The sequence below is a fragment of the Myotis yumanensis genome, unplaced genomic scaffold (assembly GCF_028538775.1).
Source record: "Myotis yumanensis isolate MYYU_CA2020_CCGP unplaced genomic scaffold, mMyoYum1.0.hap1 SCAF_1, whole genome shotgun sequence".
NCBI classification, from domain to species: domain Eukaryota; kingdom Metazoa; phylum Chordata; class Mammalia; order Chiroptera; family Vespertilionidae; genus Myotis; species Myotis yumanensis.
In genome coordinates, this window is record NW_027223752.1 from 197,244,284 (window position 1) to 197,271,900 (window position 27,617).

At 47.3% G+C, this 27,617-nt stretch overlaps 1 protein-coding gene across 1 annotated transcript; it reads left to right on the top strand.

Annotated features, from left to right (window-relative positions):
• Nucleotides 1-482: 482 nt before the first annotated feature.
• LOC139007070 (UDP-glucuronosyltransferase 2B31-like) lies at nt 483-27,546 on the top strand. Its single transcript, XM_070410087.1, has 6 exons — nt 483-1,200; nt 4,254-4,402; nt 15,421-15,552; nt 24,096-24,183; nt 25,346-25,565; nt 26,962-27,546. The coding sequence occupies exons 1-6, from the start codon at nt 483-485 to the stop codon at nt 27,239-27,241; spliced, it is 1,587 nt and encodes a 528-aa protein (XP_070266188.1). The 3' UTR covers nt 27,242-27,546.
• The last annotated feature ends 71 nt before the right edge of the window (nt 27,547-27,617 follow it).

Consider the following 27,617-nt stretch of genomic DNA (forward strand, 5'->3'; position numbering starts at 1 on the left):
AGGAGGTGGTCAATGGGGAAAAAATACACAAAGCAGACACCTGTAATACTTTCAGCAATAAAGACAAATTTAAAAAATAAATGAACATTAAAATAAAATCTCAGGAACTGTCATCCAGGTAATTCTTTGTCAGCTGTATAATAGCTTTATCTCCCTTTCTTTACAAAAAATCATTACAGACCCAATTACCTCTAACTTTCTATAATTATGACATTCATCTATAATAAGTTACAAATCACAAGAAAACTGCCAAGTTGACTCAGCTGGATGACAGCACTTTTAGATATTACACAGATTTGTGTTTTTAAAAATGGCATTACTTTATCATTTTCTGACTTCCATAAAATGCTCTATTTATCAAATGTATTTACTTTGGGTGTAGAAGTTATATTTTAACTTCCTGGTTGATTTCCCTATGCACATAAGCATGAGCCAAGGTAAAAGGGATCAGCCATTTGAAAAGAAGCCTGTGTGCCACCAGGATGCCTATGAAGTGGATTTCAGTTCTGCTGCTGCTACAGCTGAGTGGTCACTTCAGCCCTGGGGGTTGTGGAAAGGTGCTGGTGTGGCCCACAGAATACAGCCACTGGATCAACATGAAGACAATCGTGGATGCTCTTGTCCAGAGAGGTCATGAAGTGACCGTTCTGACATCTTCAGCTTCAATTCTTGTTGATCCCAATAAACCATCTGCTATTCAATTTGAGGTTTTTCCTACATCTTTGACAAAAGATGATTTTGAGGATCTTTTCAAGCGGCTGACCTCTAAGTGGACCTATACGCCAAAATATACATTTTGGACTTATTTTTCACTATTGCAAGATAACACTTGCGAATATTTTGATTGTATTCAAAAGCTCTGTAAAGATGCTGTTTTGAACAATAACCTTATGACAAAACTACAGGAATCAAGCTTTGATGTTGTTCTTGCAGATCCTGCTGGACCCTGTGGTGAGCTGCTGGCCGAGCTACTTAAAATACCTTTTGTGTACAGTCTCCGCTTCTCTTTTGGCTGTACAATTGAAAAGTACAGTGGAGGACTTCCATTCCCTCCATCCTACGTACCTATTGTCTTATCAGAATTAAGTGATCAAATGACATTCATGGAGCGAGTAAAAAATATGATGTATGTGCTTTATTTTGATTTCTGGTTCCAAGCATTTAGTGAGAAGTGGGATCAGCTTTACAGCGAAGCACTAGGTAAGTCATGTCCTTACTTGATAGCAAGAACTCCTAACTTTCCTAGTGCCCTAAAAGGTGGATTTGTATAAATATTAATTGAGACAAATTTGTCTTTTACAAGTAAAATGATAAAATAACATTGTGAAATAATCTTTCATTCTCACAAATATTATGGAAATGCTTAAATTATGTCATTAAGTAATTCCTTCCTCTTGTGTAGTTTAGTTTGATTTAAAAACTGAATTATTTAGCCATATTACCTGAAGGATTCCTTCACACTAGAGTGCTCTATCCCAGACTCAGGAACTTATAATTTCAGGTTTCTAATGACTTCACATTCCTTCACTAAGCACTTACAACTCATCTGCTTAAACACTAAACTTTTGTTGATGGCTAGATATGTAAGTCAGTAAACTATATTTTGTGAAATCTCTCCCTTCATTAAAGACAAAATGAGTCAAAATTAGGAGTGAGCACATCAATTACAATACATTATGAATATATTCCTGCTGTTATTTGTAAATGTTTTTATTAATGTACAAGTATTATTAAGCTCCTAAATTGAACCACATGTAATTATAGTACTAGGAAATGAGCCATACTCTCAAAACCTCCATTTTTGGGAAATCACAGATAAAGGCAATAGCTTGCTAAATTGCAGAAAATAGACGAAATAATTTAGGGAAATGTGTTTCCATGGATATGGTATATTTAATTGATTGAGGTATTAAAATCATTGTTTACATTTGCATCTATTACTTCTGCAGCTTTACAGAGTACCAAATGCATGTTTAATTCTGTAGTGGCTTAGGTTTAACCATTTTCTAGGATTGTGAATGTCCTGATGTGATGTTAGAGAAGAAAAACTGTTAAATTTTATATGTATTGTTAATATATATAAACATCCTATCTAATAATAGAGAAACATGGTAATTAACTGTAACTTCGCTACCCTTCCCATTGGCTAATCAGCAAGATATGCAATTAACTGCCAACCAAGATGGCAGCCGGCAGCCATGCAGCTGAAGCAAACAGGAGGCTTGCTTGCTCCAGTGAAGAAGGAAGCCAAGGTTCCCCGCCTGCCACTGCTGGGCTCTGAGCTTGCACTCTAAGAAACAATGTTGCAATTATAGAAGCTAAACAAACCCCATGCTTTCAGCCAGCCGGCTGAGCTGGAGTTGCAACAGTGTTTCAATTATAGAAGCCAAACAAACCGAGGTCTCAGACCTGGAGCTGAGCCTCAGAGCTAAAACTGGCTCTCAGTTCCAGTGACAGCCACAGAAGGTAAAAAAATCCCCAAAAAAAAAAGAGAGGTTGGGAGCTTCAGTCAACCGCCAGCCTGAAAACAGCCCTCAGCCCCTCACCCAGACTGGCCAGGCACCCCAGTGGGGACCCCCACCCTGAAGGGGGTGTGACCAGCTGCAAGCAGCCATCATCCCCTCACCCAGGCTGGCCATGCACCCAAGCAGGACCTCCACCCTGATGCAGGACACCCTTCAGGGCAAACCAGCCGGCCTCCACCCTTGGACCAGGCCTTTACCTATATAGTAAAATGGTAGTATGCCTCCCAGCACCGGGATCAGCGGAACCGCAAGACCTCCAGGCACTGGGATTAGTGGAGCTGCGAGACCTCCTGGCCTGGGTTCAGCGGAGCCTCCCAGCACTGGGATCAGCGGAGCAGCTTGACAGGGGGCAGTGCCCAAATCCCCTGATCGCACTGAGGCTCTGTGTGTGATGGGGGCGGGGCCACAACCTCCCTATCTGCCCTGCTCTGTTTGTGACAGGGGAAGGCACCCCAACCCCCTGATAGGCCCTGCTCTGTGCCTGATAGGGGGAAGCTCCCAAAACCCCTGATCGGCCCTGCTCTGTGTGTGACAGGGTGCGGTGCCCCAAACCCCCCAAGGGCCCTGCTCTGTTTGTGATGGGGTGGATCCGCAACCTCCCCATCGGCCCTGCCCTGAGTGTGACGGGGGGAGTGCCCAACCCCGTGATCGGCCCTGCTCTGTGGGTGACAGGGGGCAGCACCCCAACCCCCTGATCCGCCCTGCTCTGTGTGTGACAGGGGGTGGCGCCGCAACCTCCCAATCGACCCTGCCTTGAGTGTGACAGGGGGCAGCACCCCAACCCCCCAATCGGCCCTACCCTGAGTGTGACTGAGAGTGGCATTGCAACCTCCTGATCCACCCTGCTCTGTGCATGATAGGGGGCGGAGTCCCAACTCCCCAATCGGTCCTGCTCTGAGCCCAACCAGGGGCTGCGGGGCAGGCACCTAGGGATTGGGCCTGCCCTCTGCCACCCGGGAGCGGGCCTAAGCCAGCAGGTCGTTATCTCCCAAGGGGTCCCAGACTGTGAGAGGGCACAAGTGGGGCTGAGGGATACCACCCCCTGCCAGTCATAATATAAAAAATGTACATGATATAAATCCTAGAGGTCCTGTGCACGAATTTGTGCATGGGTGGAGTCCCTCAGTGTGGCCAGAGATTGGGCCTGATATGGGCCGTCTGGCAGGGGGAGGGACCATGGAAGGTTGGCTGTAGGAGCAGACTGATGCAGGACACCCTTCAGGGCAAACCAGCCGGCCTCCACCCTTGGACCAGGCCTTTACCTATATAGTAAAATGGTAGTATGCCTCCCAGCACTGGGATCAGCGGAGCCGCAAGACCTCCAGGCACTGGGATCAGTGGAGCTGCGAGACCTCCTGGCCTGGGTTCAGCGGAACCTCCCAGCACTGAGGGGATGGACCATAATAGGTTGGCTGATCATGGGAGGTTTGCTGTGGGAGTGCATTGACCACCAGGCGGCAGCTCCTGTGTTGAGCATCTGCCCACTGGTTGTCAGTGTGAATCATAGCGACTGATCTACCATTTTTTTGGTCAACCAAATGGTCCAAATTGTCATTTAGGCTTTTATATATGTAGATGTTTGCACTATCAAATCACAGACACTTTAAATATCTTTGGCTACATTATTCTAAGCTTTTCTTTTTTTTCCTTTAAGAAAGCAACAAGGTATATTTACATTACAATATTATTATTTTCTCTACCTTTTTTTTTTTTCTTTTTCCTTTTCAGGAAGACCCACTACATTATTCGAGTTAATGAGAAAAGCAGAAATATGGTTTATTCGAACCTATTGGGATTTTGAGTTTCCTCGCCCACTCTTGCCACATTTTCAATTTGTTGGAGGCCTCCACTGCAAACCTGCTAAGCCTCTGCCTAAGGTAAAACTATTCATGTTTGTCCTACTTTGCATTTTCAGTAGGAATGATGATGTATTCTTCATTCAGAAGGTCTGATCACACTGAGAGAGATATGGGAATCTGGGTAATGTGACCTGCCAATTAGATATTCATACTATTTCAAGAATTTGAATGACACTATTATTACAAAATAAAGAAGTATACTTCAGAGACTTTGGAACTAGTGTCAGTTAAATTAAGGCCTTCATTATTCAACATATAAAAAAAGTATCAGATATTAATTCAAAAACTAATTTTAAAGTGACTAGCACAGTGCAAGGGGGGGATATACAGAGCAGCAATGTAGACACAGGTTTTACTCCCCACACCAGATATTTTACTTGGAAAGAGATCATATAAGCAAGTAATAAAAATGGTGTGAAAAGTATTATAATAAAAAAAAGCATAATGCTAAAATAATGCTGCAGAGCATCCCAGGGGAGTGGATCAGAATACCTCAGGAGTGACAATAGCAATCTGGTGTAAGTGAACATGAGATATCCCTTGTTATTTTCCTCCTTCAACAACAAAATTCGTTATCTATCCACGAACAAAAGTGCCAATGCAAAAGGACATGGAAAGAGTCTTTCCCACCTACGCATCAGGCAATAGGCAGAGAGACTCCAGTACTGGCTGTGACACCTACAGGATATTGTGAATTGTTCCAGCCCCTCTTAGCTACACTCCAGGAGCACCTACAGCCCTGACTTGGGCAGTCACCTATGGAGTAGAGAACGTTTGTGGAAGTCCAGATTTCCAAAGGAGAAGTTCCAGCACTCTGTAGGAGCACAAAATAGATGAATTTGAATGCATTGGTGTGGGCAAGAGGAAGCGTGATTTTGCCAGCATCATTCCTCCTCCAAGGGAGCTCAGTGTGAGGCTGAAAGAAGGCCCGTCCGTGCCCATGATTTCTCTCACAGGGATAGAGAGCCGGTGAGTGGATGCCGAGCTTCCCCTGGTTTGCAGGATGCTTCCAAAGAGCTCATTTCTCTCTCACAGCATCCAGAGTGTTGAATTAGGAGCTCAGTGTCTGGTGAGAGGGAGCAGATCTGAAAAAGAAGATTAGTGGAGAGCATGTTAAAGAGACAGGGTTCCTCCTGACTGCATTCTGTACTCCATCAGGAAGCCTGACCACAAACCATTAAGAAAACCTTTTTTACAGATCCCCACATACTGGCATGTGGGCAACAACAGTGACCTGCATTCCAACCCATATCTCCTCCCCTCTGTGGCCAGCTCCATGTAGAAGCTGCCAAGGGCAGCAGCAAGAGCAAAATTTGATAAAAAGCTAGGGAGCAAGAGCAGAATACAGTCAAGGGATTGCAGACAAGAGAGAACCAGAAACTTGAGCTGTAGCACCACCTTCAGGAAAAGAAAAAGGAGGTGATCAGCATCTGGCCTGGTGGTTTATATGGAGGGAGGACAAACAGGACAAACAGAATCCTCCCACAAGACGGAGCATGAAGCACAGAGCAGGCACATTCATACAAGAACTGGAAAAGCCTTATCTATAGAAGACTGAGGAAAGGTATTTCTACCCTGAGAGTAGTAAACATAAGTGGGTGACTGCTAATTCAAATGCAAAAACAGCAATGCAAAATTCCAAAGAACATGAAAAATCAAGGAAACATTAGGTCACGAAATTCTACAACAATCCCCCAGCAAACAAATACAGACATGGAGATATATGATTCACCCAATAGAAAGTCAAAATAGCTGTGCTAAGGAAACTTGCTGATCTACAAGATAACACAGAATCTTGTGCACTGTTGGTGGGAATGTAAAACCGGTGCAACCACTATGAAAAACAGTATGGAGGTTTTCTAAGAAGTTAAACAGAGCTGCCATTTGATCGACAAATCCACTTCTGGGTATACTTCTAAAAGTAAGAAAAATAGGATATCAAAAATATATCCATAATCCCACATTTATTGCACCATTATAAACAAGAGCCAATAAATGGAAACAACTTAAGAGATGCGAAATACACACACACACACACACACACTACAATATTATTCAGCCATAAGAAAGGAGGAAATACTACCATTTGGGACAACATAGATGGACCACAAAGGTATTATGTTAAGTGACATAAGGCACACTGAAAAAGACAAATAATAGAGGATATCACTTATATGTAGAATCTAAAAATGACAAACCCATTAGAAACAGAAGTATAATGGTGATTACCATGGACTGGTGAAAGAAAGATTAGTGGGTAAGAAGAAGTTGGTCAAGGGTACAGACTTGCAACTCGACGATGATTAAGTTTGGGATCTGTAGTGATTATAGCCAACAATACTCTTTATATACTTGAAAGTTTCTAGAGACTAGATCTTAAATGTTCTCACCACACACATAAAAAGATAATTATGTGACCTAATAGAGGTGTTCACTAATGTTAGGTAGTAATCTATATATATAAAATCCTAATGTGCAAATAGACCTAGTGGCGGAACAACCGAACAACCGAATAACCAGTCGCTATGACGTGCACTGATCACCAGGGGGCTAGCGTGGAACATGGTGGGCATTGGCTGCAGGCAGCGGAGTGCAGAACAATGCAGGCATTGGCAGTGGCGGGATGGTGGATCCGGTGAGCAGGGGCAGCAGACCATGGAGGGGTGCTGGTCGCTGTCATCAGGGCAAGACTCTGGTGGTTACCGAAAATTCTGTGCTCCCGCACGCCACGGTCCCACAGGGTGCTCACACCTGCTGCTGGCACAGGCCCCACTCTCACCCACTGCCAGAGCCAGAGCCACTGCTCACACCCACTGCCAGCACCCAGTGCCAGTCCGATTGCTCAGCGCCGTTAGTAGTTGCGAGCGGTGGCTGCTGGCCCCAAACACCCCTCAGGGCTTCTCCACCTTCCCCTGCTCTTGAGGAGCGATCCAGTCCAACAGCCGCCACTTGCACCTGCTGTCAGTAATGGCCCTGCTCACACCCGTGGCCGGCACTGTAGCTGCTGCTCAAACCCACTTCCGGTGCCAGCCCCGCTCACACCTGCAGCTGGAGCCAGAGCCACCAGTCACATGCGCTGCTGGCGCCCGGCACCAGTCCCAATAGTCCCTGAGGGCTTCTCCTCATCTCCCTGCTTCTGAGGGGCAATTGGGCCAGCAGCCGCCACTCAAACCCACTGATGGCGCCAGCCCCATTCATACCCGCTACTGGCACCATCAGCACATGGGAGCTGTGGTGGCGGGAGCAGGGCTGCCGGCAGACAGGGGACCTAGGGCCACAGTGTGAGGGGCCGAGGGGGGGCGGTGTAGAGGATGGACTGAGACCTGCCCCTGTGCCCACTGCAGCCTCATGGCCCACAGTTCCTTTCGAGGTGCATGAATTCATGGACTGGGCCCGTAGTTATATCTATACTAATAATAGAGGAATATACAAATTGTCTAGGATGCCGTCACAATAACAGTAATGACCAAACAGCAGGCTGTGTAGGGCGACCAGGCTGGCAGGGGGTTAGTGAGGGACGACCAAACGACTGAACAGCAGGATGTGTGGGGCAACCAAGCCTGCCGGGGGAGCGGTTAGGGGCAATCAGGCCAACAGGCAGAAGCAGTTAGAGTTTATCAGCCTAGCAGCGGGGGGCAGTTAGGGGCAATCAGGCAGGCAGGCAGATAAGAACCAGCAGTCCCGGATTGTGAGAGGGATGTCCGACTGCCGGTTTAGGCCAATCTCAGGGATCAGGGATCGGGCCTAAACCGGCAGTCGGACATCCCCCGAGGGGTCCCGGGTTTGAGAGGGTGCAGGCTGGGCTGAGGGGCCACCCCCCCACCCCGCATGAATTTCATTCACCAGGCCTCTAGTCATAATATATAAATGAATCAATTTAACACAGTATACACTATAAACTTACAGAATGTTATATTTCAATTATATATCAATTGTTTTAAACAAAAGCTTGAAGCAATTATTAGAATGGGAAAGTAAACTTTTTATGTTAGAAGGGTTAGGTATTTATTTTTCAGAGAGAAAAAACAAGTAAACAATTTAAAACAGAAAAATCAGAGGGGTGAGGGAGGGGGAAGAGCGGATAGATGAGTATGAAGTTTGGACCAGATATCCATAAAATGTTGTCTCCTTACACCTTTGGGGGTAAGGAGCTAGAAAGCACATTGAGAAATCAGGAATTTTTCTAACACTGAAAGTAATAAAATTTGAAAACTGATAAAAAATCAGGGACCACAATCAGAATAAATCTCAAACAATTCCAGGTGAACGTGACTTCACCAGCAACATTAAATACATCAACATGAGCTACTCAAGAGGGTGACCAGATCTTTGCTGCAGAAAGCCCAGTTGTACTTCTCCCACTGTGGGGCAGGTTCTCCCTGGGAGAGTCAGCGAGGTGATGATGAGAGTCTCTCACAGCCGGTTACACATAGCATATTCTACAAGAACATACAATATGATTTCAGAGCAAAAGTTGTCATACACATACATGTCAGAAACATGGACACTCATATAAGTAACTATATTAGGTTAATTCTGGATTATAAATAGGAATCTTAAGGCTATTTCATGGATATTCTGGACAATAATACCAGACTCATGAATTACAGTAATTGTCCAGCCTGTAAGAAGTGATTTAGGGAGAGAGGTCCAAGATTTCAGCATAGGAAGACCCTGAACTGACACCTTCCCATGAACACTCAGAATATAAACCTACATGAAGAGCATTTCCTCCTAAAAAACATCTGAGGGTTGACTGAACAGCTTCTGCAAAACAAATGAGAGAGAGACTGTGAGAGAGAGACTGCGTAGAGAAGGTTGAGAAACTGTGAGAACTCTCCAGGCTCTGTGGATACTCTTTGGGATTGGAGGTGCCTGTGAGTGCCAATGTTTACATTCTCTTCCACTGATAGCATGGGCAAGAATTCAATTCAAGTGCTGTAGCTCACCTGCAAGGCCACCATAGCGTGCCCTAGGCCACTCACCCCACACCCACCTCAGGCTCAGACAGACAAACTGCCATGGCAATTCTGCAGCCATATGCCACTGGCTTCATTAAACCCAGCCATCCAGCCTACCAGGGTGCCCACGGAGCTGGGCACACTGGGAAAATTGGTCATGTTTGCCTCAACTGTGGCTAGCCTGCATGTCAGGGAACCCCTGGTACCTCATACAACCACTTCCATTCCAGCCAGGCTGCTGAAGCCCCACAGCACACACAGACTACACAAAGATCATTCCTACACAAAGCCACTTCATCAAGTTCAGGAGAGGTGGCCATTTCATCTAATTCTTGGAAATAAACACAGAAAGTAAAATAAATGAGGGAATACAGAAGACTCGGAGTAAAAGCAAATTGATCTAATACACAGAAACAAGCACAAAGAGACAGCAAGTATAGGCAGACAAAGGAACGGGTCCCAAATGAAAGAATAGAAGAAATCTCCAGAAAAAGATCTATACAAGAAACATAAAACCTTCAATGAATGAAACAGGAAGAAGCATAAAAACTGAACATATCCGTTACAAGCAAGAAAATTGAAATAGTATTTAAAAAAAAAAAAAAGAAAACTCCCAACAAACAAAAGACAAAGTTCAGGACCAGATAATTTCACAAGTAAATTCTACTGAACATTTAATTCTACCAAACAATTAATACCTATCCTTCTCAAAATATTCCAGAGATATTGAAAAGGAAATAACACTCACAAACTCATTCTATGAAAGCAGTCAGCAGTACCCTGATAGCAAAACCAGACAAAGACAATACAAAAAAATCACAAGCCAATATCTCTGATGAAAATAGATGTGAATATTTTCAACAAAATATTATCAAACTGAATTCAACAATATGTTAAAGGATTATACATCATGCTCAAGTGGAATGTATTCTAGGAATGCAAGGTTGGTTCTATATCCCCACACCAAAAAAAATCAATGTGATAGACAACATCAACAAAACCAAGGATAAAAATCATATGATCATCTTAATAGATACATACAAAAGTATTTGACAAATCCAACATCCATTCATGATAAAAACTCTCAACAAAGTGGGTACAGAGAGAAAATACATCAACATGATAAAGACCATATATGACCAATAAAACCCACAGCTAATATCGTATTTAATGGTGAAAATGTAAAAGCTTTTCTTCTACGATAAAAAACAACAACTCACACACAGTGATGCCCACTATTGCCACCTTTATTCAATATAGTATTGGAAGTCCTAGCTACAGCAATCACAGAAGAAATAGAAATAAAAGGCATTGATATTGGACATGAAGAAGTAAAACTGTCACCATTTGCAGATGACATGATACTGTATCTAGAGGATCCTAAAGTTTCCACACAGAAACTACTAGAACTGATAAATGAATTAAGTAAAGTAGCAGGATACAAAATGAATATCCAGAAATCAGTCAACAAGTAAAAAGTGTTTTCAAGAAGGCAGAGAAAAGTGAACTCCTGTACATGGAGTAAGGTTGTAAATTGGTGGAAAACACTGTGGAGGTTCCTCAAAAAATGAAAAATAGCATACAATCCAGCAATTCCACTTCTGGGTATTTAACAGAGGTAAACAAAAACACTAATTTGAAAAGATATATACACCCCCATGTTCATTACTGCATTTACTATAATAACCAAGATATGGAAGCAACCTTGGTGTCCATCAGTAGATAAATGGGTAAAATCCATGAGGTCTATGCACACCATGGAAAATTACTCACCAATATCAAAGGATTACCTCTTGCTAAATGCAACAACATGGAAGGACCTAGAGGGTATTATGTTAAGTTAAATAATTCAGGCAGAAAAAGACAAATATTATATGATTTTACTTATATGTATAATCTACAAAACAAACAAAAAAGCAGAAATAGACGTATAGATACAAATTATATTCTAACTAGTGGCCCACTGCACAAATTCATGCATATTGAAAGGAAATCAATTAGAAGAAATATTTTAATATTGCTATTCGCCCTTTCTCTATATTAGAAGTGTCAACCAAATTCACAATCCAATCGACAATGACATCTAGAAACACATGCGTGTGATTGGCACTAGCATATACTGCACATGCATTAGTCAACTTAGCCTTTTATATATATATATAGAATAAACTTGCTTAATTAGACCTGCTTTCTGATATAGCTAAACTTCTTCCAGCCCAGTGAAGCACCTCAACTTCTCTTTCAGGTAATTGTCAGCAACACAGCAGTAAATATCAACATGAAGCAGATTATTATTGTAGATCACACAGGGAGAAGAAAGGGTAAAATATTTAACTGCAGCAGTGTTTGACTATATTCAGTGCAGTGAGAAAACCTGAAGTCATTTCCAAGTTTCACCATTTCTTACTTCTTTTCAGTCGGGTTAACTTTCTAAGCTTTCTAAATCTCTGTTTTTCTGCTAATGAAAAGAAAATAGGATGCTACCAAGTCTCCTATCTACCTACTCCAGGACTTCTGTGAATGTCATATGAGATTAGACAAGGGTGAAATGTTCACACCTGGCTATAAAGCAAGTCATGTCCCTGGGCAGAAGAAACTTCAAGGAGGCTAGTCGCTAGGGAGAGGAAGCTGGGCATTGCTACATGACCTCATTACTCATACAGTTGGACATTTAGCATATAGACTTTTATATATAGAGACTAGAGGCCTGGTGCACAAAAATTTGTCCACTGGCGGGGGGTGGGGGTTGTCCCTCAGCCCCACTTATGCCCTCTCACAGTCTGGGACCCCTCGAGAGATAACGACCTGCTGGCTTAAGCCCGCTCCCAGGTGACAGAGGGCAGGCCCAATCCATAAGTGCCTGCCCTGCAGCCCCTGGTCGGACTCAGAGCAGGGCCGATTGGGGAGTTGGGGCGCCACACCCTGTCACACACAGAGCAGGGTCGATCATGGGGTTGGGGAGCTCCCCCCTGTCACGCACAGAGTGGGGCCGACCAAGGGGTTGTGGCACCGCCCCCTGTCACACACAGAGCAGGGCCGATGAGGAGGTGTTGGGGTGCTGCCCCCTGTCACGCACAGAGCCGGCTGATCAGGGGTTTGGGGTGCTGCCCCCTGTCATGAAGACGCACCCTGTCACACACAGAGCAGGGCCGATCAGGAGGTTGTGGCTCCACCCCCTGTCACACACAGAGCAGGTCCCATCAGGTGGTTGGGGCGCCACACCCTGTCACACACAGAGCAGGGTCGATCATGGGGTTGGGGTGCTCCCCCCTGTCACGCAGAGAGCCAGCTGATCAGAGGTTTGGAGTGCTGCTCCCTGTCATGAAGACACACCCTGTCACACACAGAGCAGGGCCCATCGGGGGTTGGGGCGCCACACCCTCTCACACACAGAGCAGGGCCGATCAGGGGGTTGGGGAGTTCCCCCTGTCATGCACAGAGCAGGGCCGATCAGGGGGTTGGGGAGCTCCCCACTGTCACGCACAGAGCAGGGCAGATCAGGCAGTTGGGATGCCTTCCCCTGTCACACACAGAGCCAGCTGATCAGGGGTTGGGGCGCTGCCCCCTGTCAGATACAGAGCAGGGCCAATCAAGGGTTGCGGCACCGCCCCCTGTCACATGCTCCAGGGGCTGGGAAGCCTCGTGGCTCCGCTGATCCAGGTGCTGGGAGGCCTCGCTGCTCCATTGATCCCAGGGAGTGAGGCCTTGCAGCTCGGCTGATCCAGGTGCTGGACGGCCTCGCGGCTCTGCTGATCCTAGGGGCATGAGGCCTCGTGTCTCCACTGATCCCAGTGCTGGGAGGTCTCGCTGCTCTGCTTGACTCCAGGACTGGGAGGCCTCACGGCTCTGCTGATCCTGGTGCCAGTATGCCTTGTGGCTCCGCTGATCCCGGTGTTGGGGGGCCTTGGGGCTCCGCTGATCCCGGGGCAGTGAGGCCTTGCTGCTCCGCAGCTTCAGGGGCTGTTTGGCTTCACTCCACCACTTGGAGCCTGCGTATGCAAATTAACCGCCATCTTTGTTGGTGGTTAATTTGCATATTGCCCTGATTAGCCAATGGGAAGTGTAGCAGAGGTACGCTAAATTACCCTTTTTGTCTTTTATTAGATAGGATGATTGCCAGAGGGGGAGGGGTTGGTAATGGAGGAAAGGAAGAAGAGAGATAAGAGGTACAAACTTCTAGTTATAAAATAAATGAATCACAGGAATTTCATGTACAGCATAAGGAATATTGTCAATAACACTTAACTTTGTGTAGTGAGATGGTTACTAGACTTACCACATAGTAACATATATAAATGTCAAATTACTACATTGCACACTGACACAAATATAATATAGTATGCCAACTATACTTGAATAAATTATTTTAATGATATGGGGGGAAAGTTTGGGAGAATCTGACAAGAGTTAAGATGAGATATAAATTATTATAGAGATGATAAATAAGATAGTCATTCTAATCATAATGAACTTTTTCTTAGTATTCATAGTCAAAGAAATAAAATACTAATGAATATCCTATCTAATAAAAGAGAAACATGGTAATTAGCATACGACCGCTACCCTTCCCATTGGCTAAACAGGGCGATATGCAAATTAACTGCCAGCCAAGATGGCGGCCTGCAGCCAGGCAGCTGGAAGCGAACATGAGGCTTGCTTGCTTCAGTGAAGGAGGACTCCAACGTTCCCCACCTGCCTTGCCGGCCTCTGAACAGGCAGTTTGAAACATTGTAACAAATATAGAAGCTAAACAAAACCCCAGAAACCAGCTTTCAGCCAGTGGGATCTCAGAGCTGGAGATGATACAGTGTTTCAATTAGAGAACTGAAACAAACCAGATACCTGCTTTCAGCAGCAGAGGCCTTGGCCCAGAATAAAAAATAAATAAATAAGGAGCGGTTGGGAGCTTCAGTCACCCACCATCCTGAAAACAGCCCTCAGCCCCTCTCCCAGACTGGCCAGGCACCCCAGTGGGGACCCCCACCCTGATCCAGGACACCCTTCAGGGCAAACCAGCCAGCCCCTACCCATGCACCAGGCCTCTATCCTATATAGTAAAAGGGTAATATGCCTCCCAGCAGAAGGATCAGCGGAGCTGCGAGGCCTCCCGGCACCGGGATCAGCATGACAGGGGGCAACGCCCAAACCCCTGATGGGCCCTGCTCTGTGCGTGACAGGGGGCAGTACCCCAACCCCCTGATTGGCCCTGCTCTGTGAGTGACAGGGGGTGGCACCGCAACCTCCCCATCGACCCTGCCTTGAGTGTGACAGGGAGCGGTGCCCCAACCCCCCAATCAGCCCGACCCTGAGCATGACTGAGGGTGGCATCGCAACCTCCCAATCTGCCCTGCTCTGTGCATGACAGGGGGTGGCGCCCCAACTCCCCAATTGGCCCTGCTCTGAGCTTGACCAGGGGCTGCGGGGCAGGCACCTAGGGATTGGGCCTGCCCTCTGCCACCCGGGAGCAGGCCTAAGCCAGCAGGTTGTTATCTCCCGAGGGGTCCCAGACTGGGAGAGGGCACAGGCCGGGCTGAGGGACGCCCCCTCCCGCCCCGAGTACACAAATTTTTGTGCACCGGGCCCCTAGTACTACAATAATTCTCCAGAAAACCTGACAAGCATAAATGCAAGTAATTTAGTAGAACTACAATAAAGAAATAAAGGTGAGTTAAGATCCTGTTGTGTAACCTCATTACAAGAATATATATTAATTAATAACATTAACTAGTCAAATTCATAGAAACAGAAAGAAGAATGATAGTTGTCAGGGACTATTAAAGTGGCAAGTGGAGAATTACAGTTTAAGAAATATATAGTAAAAATTTACAAGATGAAAAAGTTCTGGAGATGAATTATACAATAATAAGAATATATATACTACTGTACTATACACTTAGAAATGGATAAGATGTTAAGTATAATATGTGTATTTTAACACAATTTAAAATAACAAGAACTACACTAATAATTCCTTATGATACTTAATTTTCTCTTTGGCCGTTTGTAGTAATCCCTTCAATAGTGTTCACTATGCTATTGTCTTTTGTAATGGAAAAAATAATTCTTCCTTCACAGGAAATGGAAGATTTTGTCCAGAGTTCTGGAGAAAATGGTATTGTGGTGTTTTCCCTGGGGTCGATGGCCAATATCATGACAGAAGAAAGAGCCAATGTGATTGCATCAGCCCTTGCCCAGGTTCCTCAAAAGGTTAGATAAACTACCTTAGAACAGAAAACTAATGAGTGTGTTAAACTCTGTAAAATGTCTGGTTAAGAAATTTCTACATGAAAGGTAAACTATTAGGGTAGCTCCAATTATCTCAGATAACAATTTGAAAAACAAAATACACATGGCAGGTGCTAAAGTAGTACAGAGGGTGTTTTTGATGGATAATAACTTTGCCATTAACATTCTGGTCACAAAGAAGTATATTTTAAAAGTACAGTGTGAATTTTGGTTTGATAATAGTATTATAGGGCAGGAACAGATATCACCAAATCCTATCCTGTCATTTGCTACATTTCCTTGCAGGATTCCTAGAGTACTGAACACACTACCAATGTTCTCAGAATAGAGTTAAATTTTAACATTAACCAGGGAATAACAATCTGAAAGGCATCATACAGTTTACACTTGCCAGGTAATCCAGGCCTCTCCTACTTTCCCAGGAATTTGGATTAGGCCTATTCAGTTGCAAGGTGATATTCAGAGAAAGGATATCTAGGACTCACCAAGCTGCATCCAGGTACCTAAGCCAGAAACAATGACTTAGAGAAAGTGAAAAAATGGTCTGTAAAACGTGAAGAGAACCTCCCTGATGGGCTGGGCCCTGCTAAATTCTGAAGCAGGAAGACATAAAAGAAAGGTGGAGGTGGGTCCAGCCCTCAAGGTGACCCAGTGTTTTATAAAATGAGGCCCCAAAACAACCCATCAGAATAATAACTTCTGATAGAGGGGAGGAGGAGGAATATGAGGAGATAAAAAAGAGTCAACCAGAAGCAAGCCTATCGTGGGACAGTTTCAGCTGCTCCTCCGTCTCCATGAATTATGGTAGTGAATTATTCTAATACATAAAATACACTTGAAGTCTCTGGATAATTGTGAACTACTTTTAGTTTCCTAACTAATGTAACTTCCTCCTTATCACCTATGCAAATTTGCTGAGAACTTAAAGTAACTTTAACACTCACATAGCAAAAAGATTTTAACCACATATAACCTAGAATCCAGCTTACTGGTGGACTTATAAATTGCTTGGCTATTTATAACTAACTAGTGGCTTGGTGCACGAAATTCATGCACTGGTTGGGGGGGCGTCCCTCAGCTGACCTGCACCTTCTCCAATCTGGGACCCCTCGGGGGATGTCCGACTGCCGGTTTAGGCCTGATCCCACCTAAACCAGCAGTCGGACATCACTCTCGCAATCCGGGACTGCTGGCTCCTAACCGCTCACCTGCCTCCTGCCTGATCTCCCCTAACCACTCAGCCTGCTCACCCACAACTGCCCCCCTGCCGGCTTGCTCGCTTCCAACTGCCCTCCCCCCCTGGCCTGATTGCCCCTAACCACTTCTGCCTCGGCCCCGCCACCATGGCTTTATCCAGAAGGTCTCCCGGTCTAATTAGCATATTATGTTTTTATCAGTATATACTAGAGGCCCGGTGCACAAAATTCGTGCACGGGGGGGGGGGGGGGGGGCCCTCAGCCTGGCCTGCACCCTCTCCAATCTTGGACTCCTTGGGGGATGTCAGACTGCCCGTTTAGGCCCGATCCTTTACCAGCAGTCGGACATCCCTCTCACAATTCAGGACCGCTGGCTCTTAACCACTCACCTGCCTACGTGCCTGCCTGATTGCCCCTAACCACTCTGTTTGCCAGCCTGATCACCCCCAACTGCTGGCCTTATCACCCCCAACTGCCTCCCCTGCCAGCCTGTTTGCCCCCAACTACCCCCTGCCACCGGCCTGATTGCTCCCAACTGCCCCCCCCCCCCACCAGCCTGATTGGGGTTGGGGGGCCGATTAGGGGTGGGGCTGGCCATGGGGAGGGGCTTTGGTTGGTGGGCTGGGCAACCACCCCCCCCAAATGGGTTGGGGGGTGACGATCAGGGCCAGTGGCCTGGGGGAAGAGCCATGGGTGGTTGGCCAGCCAGCCCTGCCCCTGATTGCGGTGGGGGGGGGGGGCGGGCAATCTGGGGTGGGGCTGGGCAAGGGGAGAGGCTGCAGGAGATTGGCTGGCCAGCCCTGCCCCCTTTTGGAGTGGGGGGATCAAGGGTGGGGCCAACCTGGGGAGGGGCTGCAGGACATTGGCAGCCCAACCCTGCCCCCTCTTGGGGTGGGGGGGTGCAATCAGGGGCAGATATCCAAGGGGAGGGGCTATGGGCCTATTGTGGTGGGGCAGGTTGGTCAAGGATGTGGTTGGCGGGGGGTGGGGGGGAAGAGAGGGGGTATTTGGCCAGCCAGCCTGCTCTTTTTTTTTTTTTTTTGGCAACTCCACAATTTTAATTTGTGGTGTCTATGCTATGTCTGAAAAAGACCTTCTCCCCCTGCCCATGAGAGCGATGGGGAGGGGGCAGCAAAAAAATAGAAGACATCCCTCCCTATTGCACACAGACCCTATTTACAGGCTCACCTGGCCCAGGCCGGCGGGATGCTTGGCACATTCTCGGATCCCTGCTCAGGGCCTGGAGGGGTGACTGGTGGCAGCACACGTGAGAGGGGACCTCTGGGTGACCACTCTGGTCCTGGCTACTGGTTTTGGCACTTCCTGGTCCCCAGTTCCTTTCTGTTCCTGCCTGCAGCCTTGGTCCCCCTACCTGGCCTCAGATGGCCCCCTTGGCTCCTGGGGGCTCTGTCCTCCCCTCCTAACCTGGAGATCTCAAGGAAGGTTATGGCTTCTCAGAGACTCCTCGACAGCCCTATCACTCATGTTCACACAGGGAAGGGGTGCATGTGGCAAAAGCAGCTGTATAAATGCGGGTGCAGGAGCAAGTCCTCCGGGGTCACTTGGACAGTTTGCTGATGATGCAGATCAGGGCCACATTCTCATCCTTGAGGCGCTGGTTGTCAGCTCGGAGATTGGACAGGCCCTTCAGCTCCTCTTCCAGCTCAGTGGCCTTGCACTCCAGGGCCCTGCACTCAAATCTCACCAGCTCCAGGATGGCCGGCCTCTTTGCAAAGTGCTCTTGCCTCTGCATGGCGTGCTCCAGCTCCACCTTGAGCTGCTCCAGCCGCAGCATGGTCTGGGTCAGGGCCTCACGAAATCTCTCATTCTCCATGTGCAGCTTTTCGTAGAGTTTCCTGAAGCTCCCTCAGGCTCTTCCAATTTTGGCTGGGGTTTGGGGTTTAGGTCCTGCTGCCTCTGGAGGGGAAGGGCTGGATTCTGGGCTGATGTCCACTGGCTTCACCTTCTCCCCCTTCACAGGCCCTCTCCTCTCATTGCCAACTCTGCAGTGCTCCCTGGAGGCCTGTGGTCCCAGTCCCTGCCCCTCAGGCACCTCTACTCTCTGGGCAGGGCCATCAGAATTCTTAACCCCAGAGACTCGGGGCTGCCAGGAAGGGTCCAGGCTCTGAGCACCCTGCTCTCGATGTGGATGGGAGAGTCTGATCAGGGGAAGGCCTGTAGGGAGGAGGGGCTGCGAGGTTGGCTGCTGGCCCCCTGATCAGGCGGTGTGCTGGCTACAGTGGGCATCATAGCGACTGGCCCAATCAGGGCCATGTTCTGCCTGCTCACCACTCCCCAGTCCCAACACAGCCTCCACTGCCCGGCTATCAGGCCTTTGGGATCACCAGCTCAGGGCGCCTGCTTTCCCACAGGCCTGAGCCCCTCAGGCCTGTGGGAAAGCAGGCGCTGGTGATTTCACCTGGATGCGTGTGCGCCAGCCGTGGACTGATGGAAAGCACTGCAGCTTGGGGCCTCTCAAACCTGGGCGGGCAGGTCGGGGGCACTGCCGCCACTGCTATTGCCACTGCCGCTGCTGCTGCTGGGGCTTGAGGCACTGACTGAGGCTGCCAGGCATGCCCGTGACCTGCCCACCCGAGTTGGGTAGCACATGGGATGCGCCAGCGGGCAGATCACTGCTGCCGCCCGGCCGGTAGCACAGGGGATACCCAGGCGGGTACCTGATAGCTGCTGCCCCACCGCCAACCCCAGGATCCCGCGGTAGGCCCGGATGAGGGTGGAGTGGGTGCTGAACACCGCGGTCCCACCTGCCAGCCCCGGGGTTCCCCGCCGGAGGCCCGGATGAGGGCGGAGCGGGTGCCGAAAACTGGGGTTCCACCCGCCAGCCCCAGGTTCCCTGCGGGAGGCCCGGATGAGGGTGGAGCGGGTGCCCGATTGCCAGGGTCCCACCCGCCAGCCCCGGGTCCCCCGAGGGAGGCCCGGATGAGGGTGGAGCGGGTGCGGAGCACCGGGGTCCCACCCGCCAGCCCCGGGTTCCCTGGGGGAGGCCCGGATGAAGGCGGAGCGGGTGCGGAGCACAGGGGTCCCACCCGCCAGCCCCGGGATCCCTGAGGGAGGCCCGGATGAGGGCGGAGCGGGTGCGGAGCACAGGGGTCCCACCCGCCAGCCCCGGGTTCCCTGCGGGAGGCCCGGATGAGGGCGGAGCGGGGCCGAACACCGGGGTCCCACCCGCCAGCCCCGGGTTCCCTGCGGGAGGCCTGGATGAAGGCGGAGCGGGTGCGGAGCACCAGGGTCCCACCCGCCAGCCCCGGGTTCCCTGCGGGAGGCCCGGATGAGGGTGGAGCGGGTGCCGAACACCGGGGTCCCACCCGCCAGCCCCGGGTTCCCTGCGGGAGGCCCGGATGAGGGTGGAGCGGGTGCCCAGCACCCGGGTCCCACCCGCCAGCCCCGGTCCCCCGCGGAAGGCCAGCTCCGGGTTCCCGTGGGAGGCCCGGATGAGGGTGGAGCCGGTGTCAACACTGCGGTCCCACCCGCCAGCCCCAGGTTCCCTGCCGGAGTCCTGGATGAGGGCGGAGTGGGTGCTGAACACCTCGGTCTCACTTGCCAGCCCCAGGTCTCCACCGAGGCCCGGATGAGGGCAGGGACCTCTGCTGCCAGCCCTGGATGGAGGCAAGCTGGCGGTTGGCACTGTCGGGCCCTGCCTGCAGTATGCAAATTAGCCGCCATCTTGGCTGGTGGTTAATTTGCATATCTCGCTAATTAGCCAATGGGAAGGGTAGCGGTTGTACGCCAATTACCATGTTTCTCTTTTATTAGTGTAGATATACTGACATATATTACAGAGAGGAGGGAGAGGGGGAGAGAGACACATCAATGATAGAGAATCATGGATCGGCTGCTTCCTGCACACCCCCTACTGGGGATAGAGCCCGCAACCCGGGCATGTGCCCTTGACCAGAATTGAACTCAGAACCCTGTAGTCTGCAGGCTGATGCTCTATCCACTGAGCCAAACCAGCCAGGACATCACCAATCACTTTTAGAATGTTGTATTGCTTCTAGAAGAAACTCCGTGCCCCCTTCACATCTAGTTCTTTTCAGGGTGGGGGTCCCCACTGGGGTGCCTGGCCAGTCTGGGTGAGGGGCTGAGGACCGTTTTCAGGCTGGCGGGTGACTGTAGCTCCCAACCTCTCCTTTTTTTCTTTTTTTTTTATTCTGGGATTTCTGTACCTTCTATGGCTGTCACTGGAACTGAGAGCCAGCTTTAGCTCTGAGGCTCGGCTCCAGCTCTGAGACCTCGGTTTGTTTGGCTTCTATAATTGAAACACTGTTGCAACTCCAGCATGTGGCCCCGGCATGGCCCTCTGGCAGGGCCTGAGTGCAGGGAGGAGCCGGAGCTTTTTTGGGAGAGAAAGTCCACGGGGCTGAAGGCTCCCTCTTCAAACACTGATCGCTGGTCACAGTCTGGCCCACAACTCCCATCCACCGGGCCCTCCTCACAGAGTAAAGGACGCCAGGCGAAGCCTCTTTTTGGCCATCCCCATGGACCCGTCGGCTCTCCTGAGTCAGTGGGGGCACATTATGTGGCTCCCCACTGGGCAGTGCAGTCACAGCTGCAGCCCTGAGGCCAGGCTCTGGGCTTGGAGCTGGGGTCCCCAGTGCCGCAGCCCCCTGATCTGCAGCTCCCCTGATCCACAGCCCCCCCAGCCACAGCCCCAGCATCTGAAGCCCACCTGATCTGCAGTTTCCCCCCATCTGCAGCCCCCCTGGTCCATAGTCCCCCAAATCTGCAAGCCGCCCCAATATGCAGCCCACTTGATCTGCAGCGCCCTTATCTGCAACTCCCCCCAATCTGCAGTCCCCCCATCCACAGCCCTCCTGATCTGCAGCCCCAGTGCAGTAACTCTGGGCTAATTGTGAATGTGTCCTTATTCCAGGCCCAAGGGTGTGCTGGTGCTCTGGGGCTGGTGAGGCTGGGAGCCTGTGGCTGCTCTGGTCCCTGTTGTTTGGTCTTCCCCTTAGAGCATCCAGGCTAATTTGCATATTTCTCTATTATATATATATGTATATATATACTAGAGGCCCGGTGCACAAAAATGTGTGCACTGGCGGGGGGGCGGGTTTGTCCCTCAGCCCCAATTGTACCCTCTCACAGTCTGGGACCCCTCGGGAGATAATGACCTGCTGGCTTAGGCGTGCTCCCGGGTGGCAGAGGGCAGGCCCAATCCCTAGGTGCCTGCCCCGCAGCCCCTGGTTGGGCTCAGAGCAGGGCCAATTGGGGAGTTGGGGCGCTGCCCCCTTTCATGCACAGAGCAGGGCGGATCAGGGGGTTGGGGAGCTCCCCCCTGTCACCCACAGAGGAGGGCCGATCAAGGGGTTGGGGAGCTCCCCTCTGTCATGCATAGAGCAGGGCCAATCAAGAGGTTGCGATGCCACCCTCAGTCATACTCAGGGTAGGGCCAATTGGGGAGTTGGGGCGCCGCCCCATGTCACACTCAAGGCAGGTTCGATGGGGAGGTTGCGGCTCCACCCTGTCACACACAGAGCAGGGCCCATGGGGGGGATGGGGCACCCAACCCTGTCACACACAGAGCACGGCCGAGCAGGGGGTTGGGGAGCTCCCCCCTATCAAGCACAGAGCAGGGCCGATCAGGGGGTTGGGGAGCCTTCACCTTTTATGAACAGAGCAGGGCGGATAGGGAGGTTGTGGCCCCGCCCCCTGTCACACACAGAGCTGCAGGGCAATCAGGGGGTTTGGGCACTGCCTCCTGTCACGCTGCTCCAGGGGCCAGGAGGCCTCACTGCTCTGCTGATCCTGGTGCTAGGAGGCATATTACCCTTTCACTATACAGAATAGAGGCCTGGTGCACGGGTGGGGGCCGGCTGGTTTGCCCTAAAGGGTGTCCCGAATCAGGGTGCGGGTCCCGCTTGGGTACCTGGCCAGCCTGGGTGAGGGGATGATGGCTGTTTGCAGCTGCTCACACCCCCTTCAGGGTCGGGGTCCTCACTGGGGTGCCTGGCCAGTCTGGGTGACGGGCTGAGGGCCGTTTTCAGGCTGCTGGGTGACTGAAGCTCCTCCCAACCTCTCCTTTTTTTCCTTTTTCTTCTGGGATTTATTTACCTTCTATGGCTGTCACTGGAGCTGAGAGTCGGCTTTCTCTCTGAGGCTCGGCTGGTGAAAGCGGGTTTCTGGCCTTTGTTTACCTTTTGTATTTGAAACTTTGTTGTGACTCCAGCTCTGAGATCCTGGCTGACTGAAAGCAGGTTTCTGGGGTTTTGTTTAATTCTATATTTGCAACATAGTTTCAGAGGCCGGCAGCGGCAGGCGGGGAACCTTGCCTTCCTCCATCACTGGAGCAAGCAAGCCTCCTGTTCGCTTCAGTGCCTGGCTGCCGGCCGCCATCTTGGTTGACAGTTAATTTGCATAAGGATATGCTGATTAGCCAATGGGAAGGGTGTCGGGGTTATGGTCAAATTGCATGTTTCTCTTTTATTAGATAGGATATAGATTAACCATATTAATCAATGCTGTCAGTGAACTGTATAATGTTTTGAAATATTAACAGTCAAATTAATTAAATTTACCATCATCATCATATTTTATCTTTTCAACAGGTAAACTATTATTTATAAAGTGCCAATGGCTTTTCTTTTCTACTTTTTAAGAAAATTTTCCATCCTAGCTAGAGTGATAATACAGGATTCGGGTAAAAATTACCACTTGGAAGTGGTGATTAGTAAGTAGAAAACTAAAAGAAGCTAAACATACTCATTAAGCAGATATTATTTATTATTAATAATAAACTTAAACATCAAAATGATTTAATTCTCATAAATAGCTGATTGCCTTGATTTTGTAAATCAAATTATGTAAAACTCTAAGATACTTTATGAAATTAATGAATATAAGAAAACCACTTCCCCATAATTCAAAAAGAAATAAACAGGTTAACATTAAATCTAGATGATGACAGCTAGAATAATAAATAATTAAAATAAATGCATAAACCATTAATTTGCTGGGTTTTGCCCTACAATTATATGACTACCTAAAAATTTTTATATGCTTGAATTGGTCATTGATAATCTCATTTGTCTATCCCAAAGTGTGAAACATCATGATTGCACTCATACCTGACTGAATATAAAAATAAGTAACACACAATATAAGTATGTGCGCCTGTTACATCAGCCTTTTATTGGTTCTCATTATCAGAATGTCTTTTCCTCATTTCCTTACCTGTAATATGTCAGGGGTTTAACTAGATGTCTCCTAACCTATTTAGAATTCTAACATGATATAACTCTGCAGTTTGACTCACGTAATACATTACCTTCTTTACCCTAACAGGTTATATGGAGATATGATGGCAAAAAACCAGATACCTTAGGGCCAAATACCCGGCTCTATAAATGGATCCCCCAGAATGACCTTCTTGGTAAGATTCTGGAAAACCCTGAAATCAGAATCAAGTCAACCAGAATGATAAACAGTTCACTAGGATAAAAGTGCATTGAACATTTGTTACTGAAAACCTCAAAAATAAAAATGAACTTCCTTATATTTCTTTCCCAGTCCTAGGGGAAAAGGATAAGCCAGGGGTCCTCAAACTTTTTAAACAGGGGGCCAGTTCACTGTCCCTCAGACCGTTGGAGGGCCGGACTATAGTTTAAAAAAAAAAACTATGAACAAATTCCTATGCACACTGCACATATCTTATTTTGAAGTAAAAAAACAAAACGGGAACAAATACAGTATTTGTATTTGCATGTGGCCCGCGGACCGTAGTTTGAGGACCCCTGGGATAAGCTGTAACAGTTGGCATCTTATCTTACATAGTCACATTCCTTATGGCCACAAACAAAAGATATTTAGTTCATCTAAATATTTGCAACATAGTTTCAGAGGCCGGCAGCGGCAGGCGGGGAACCTTGCCTTCCTCCATCACTGGAGCAAGCAAGCCTCCCATCTCACTTCCCATCTCCCTCACCAAAGCAACCATTGATCACTCTGCCTCCTAATTCTCTCCTTACACCAATGGTTTAATCCATGGTAAGGGTGTACAGGTGCCCCTGAAAAATATCAGCTCTTCTCTTATTACCAGTAACTCTCCATTATCCATTGGGGAAAAAATTAATATCTCTTTCTGAAGTAAGAACATATTTCATTATAATTTGTAGCTTTTCCTTCCTCTGATTCCGGTGCCACCACCATCCCATTGTCTGTTGCCTTGGCACCAACATATCACACTCTGACTTCACTATTTTATTAAGAGAATATATTTCAACATGCACCACCACTTTTTTTTTTTAGCATACACTTTTTAAAATCCAGAATACTCTCTTTCCATTTGTCCACTGGCAACTTGTATTCATTTCAAGTCAAAAGAAACACACTAATCTTCTATGTAAGCCTTCACTGTTTCTCCAGCAGACTAATGTTTCTCTTCCTATGAGTTCTGAAATACATTTTAATACAGTCTGAAGGGTAGACCAATCTGTTACTAAATATATTGTCTTTGTCAGTGCCTTTATTGCCCAACTCTCATTTTATTTCCAAGACTTATAATTCATAATTTGCTGAAATTCACCCAATCCTAGGTCATCCAAAAACCAAAGCCTTTATAACTCATGGTGGAACCAATGGCATCTATGAGGCGATCTACCATGGGATCCCTATGGTGGGCCTTCCTATGTTTGGGGATCAACCTGATAACATTGCTCACATGAAGACAAAGGGAGCAGCTGTCAGATTGGACTTCAACACCATGTCTAGTGCAGATTTGCTCAATGCATTGAAGACTGTTATTAATGACCCTTCGTAAGTATCACATATATTTTATAGATAGTATTTATACATAGATTATTTTGTCAATAGTGCATCTTAATTTCATCCCAATTTTAAGAGGCTAATTTTGACATTATTAACATGAGTTAACCCATCCTAATCTACTTTTATTTTTGACCACACATTTACTTCAAAGTTGTATTTTAATCCCATGTATTTAATGGGGAGCCATCTAATGCAACAATTTTCTCCTCCAATAATATAAAGTTATGTAGGTAATTAGAAGGACACATTTTTTTTAATATGATCAAACACATAGAAGGAAGAGTGATAAACTAGAATAAAATAATAAATTCTTTATCTAAATAAATTCAATATCTAAAATTTCTGAAACTATAAATATCTTTATTCCCCAAAATTTTATTATAATCATTTTAACAGATTTTATGAGATATTATTTACATACCATAAAATTCACATGTTAAAATTATATATTTCAAATATATGTAGTATGCTTACAAAGCTATGAAACTATCACCATAATATAAACTTAGGGTATTCTTGTCATCCCAAAAAGACATATCATATGCCTTAGAAGTCACTTCCCATCTCCCTCACCAAAGCAACCATTGATCAACTTGCTGTCTCTATAGATTAGTCTTTCTGAACATTACATAATAACAGAATCATACAATATATGATCTTTTGGAACTGGCTTCTTTCACATGGCATAATGTTTTTTGTGTATATTGTTTAAATATATTTTTATTGATTTCAGAAAAGAAGGAAGAGGGAGAGAGAGATACAAACATCCTATATAATAAAAGGCTAATATGCAAATAGACCGAACAGTGGAACAACCAGTTGCTATGATGTGCACTGACCACCAAGGACAGACATTCAATGCAGGAGCTGCCCCCTGGTGGTCAGTGTGCTCCCCCTGTGGGCCAACCTTATGACTGGTGAGCACAGAGGCAGTGGTGGGAGCCTCTCCCACCTACGCAGCAGCACTAAGGATGTCCGACAACTAGCTTAGGCCCGCTCCACGTGGGGACTGGAACTAAGCCAGCAGTCGGACATCCCCCAAGGGCTCCCAGACTTAGAGAGATTGTGCAGGCCTGGCTAAGGGACCCCGCTCAACTGCATAAATTTTGTGCACCAGGCCTCTAGTCAATAATGAGAGAGAAACATTGATCAGCTGCTTCTTGCACACCCCACACTGGGGATCGAGCCAGCAACCTGGGCATGTGCCCTGACTCAGAATCAAATGGTGACCTCCTGGTTCATGGGTCAAGGCTCAACCACTTAGCCATGCTGACCTGTCAATAAAAATATTTTTTAATTAAAAAAATACAACTTTGAATGGGAATGATTGGCTTAAGGAAATTAACTTTCTTTCAATGTTGATATCTTTGTGTTTCCCCTTTAGATATAAGGAGAACACTATGAAGTTATCAAGAATTCATCATGACCAGCCTATGAAACCTCTAGATCGAACAGTCTTCTGGATAGAGTTTGTCATGCGCCACAAAGGAGCCAAACATCTTCGGCCAGCCGCCCTTGACCTCACCTGGGTCCAGTACCACTCTTTGGATGTGATTGGGTTCCTGCTGGCCTGTGTGGCAACTGCTACATTTGTCATCACAAAATGTGTTCTGTTTTGTTTCTGGAAGTTTTTTAAAACAGGAAAGAAGAAAAAAAGAGAGTAGTTCTTTCAGAGGTCTGAAGCTGATATGCCTCGTAGATAGGACTCCTCCACTTTATTCCACCAAGAAGTTGCGACGTAAGGGTCACTATCTCCTGTGACAATTTTACTTTTCACAATTTAGCTTCTCAGATCCAAATTTGTTTTCAAGTGACTACCTAGTTAAGAATTATAAATATGTCATGCCAAACATAAAGACTTATAAAAAGTAAACCAAAAATAAAGCCATATGAATATATTTTTAAATTTGTTATTCTAATTGCAAAGTTATACCAAAATATTAGCTTAACTGTGTTTCAAATATTACACATGAACATAAGAACATTAAGTAGTCTATTCACATATTAATATTATTTTGAAAATACTCAGAATATTTTAAT

Coding starts and splice junctions, on each gene's coding strand:
- LOC139007070 (XM_070410087.1), top strand. CDS start 483: ATGCCTATGAAGTGGATTTCAGTTCTGCTGCTGCTACAGCTGAGTGGT. Junction 24,184..25,345: donor CCCCCAGAATGACCTTCTTG/GTAAGATTCTGG, acceptor ACCCAATCCTAG/GTCATCCAAAAACCAAAGCC. Junction 25,566..26,961: donor ACTGTTATTAATGACCCTTC/GTAAGTATCACA, acceptor TTTCCCCTTTAG/ATATAAGGAGAACACTATGA.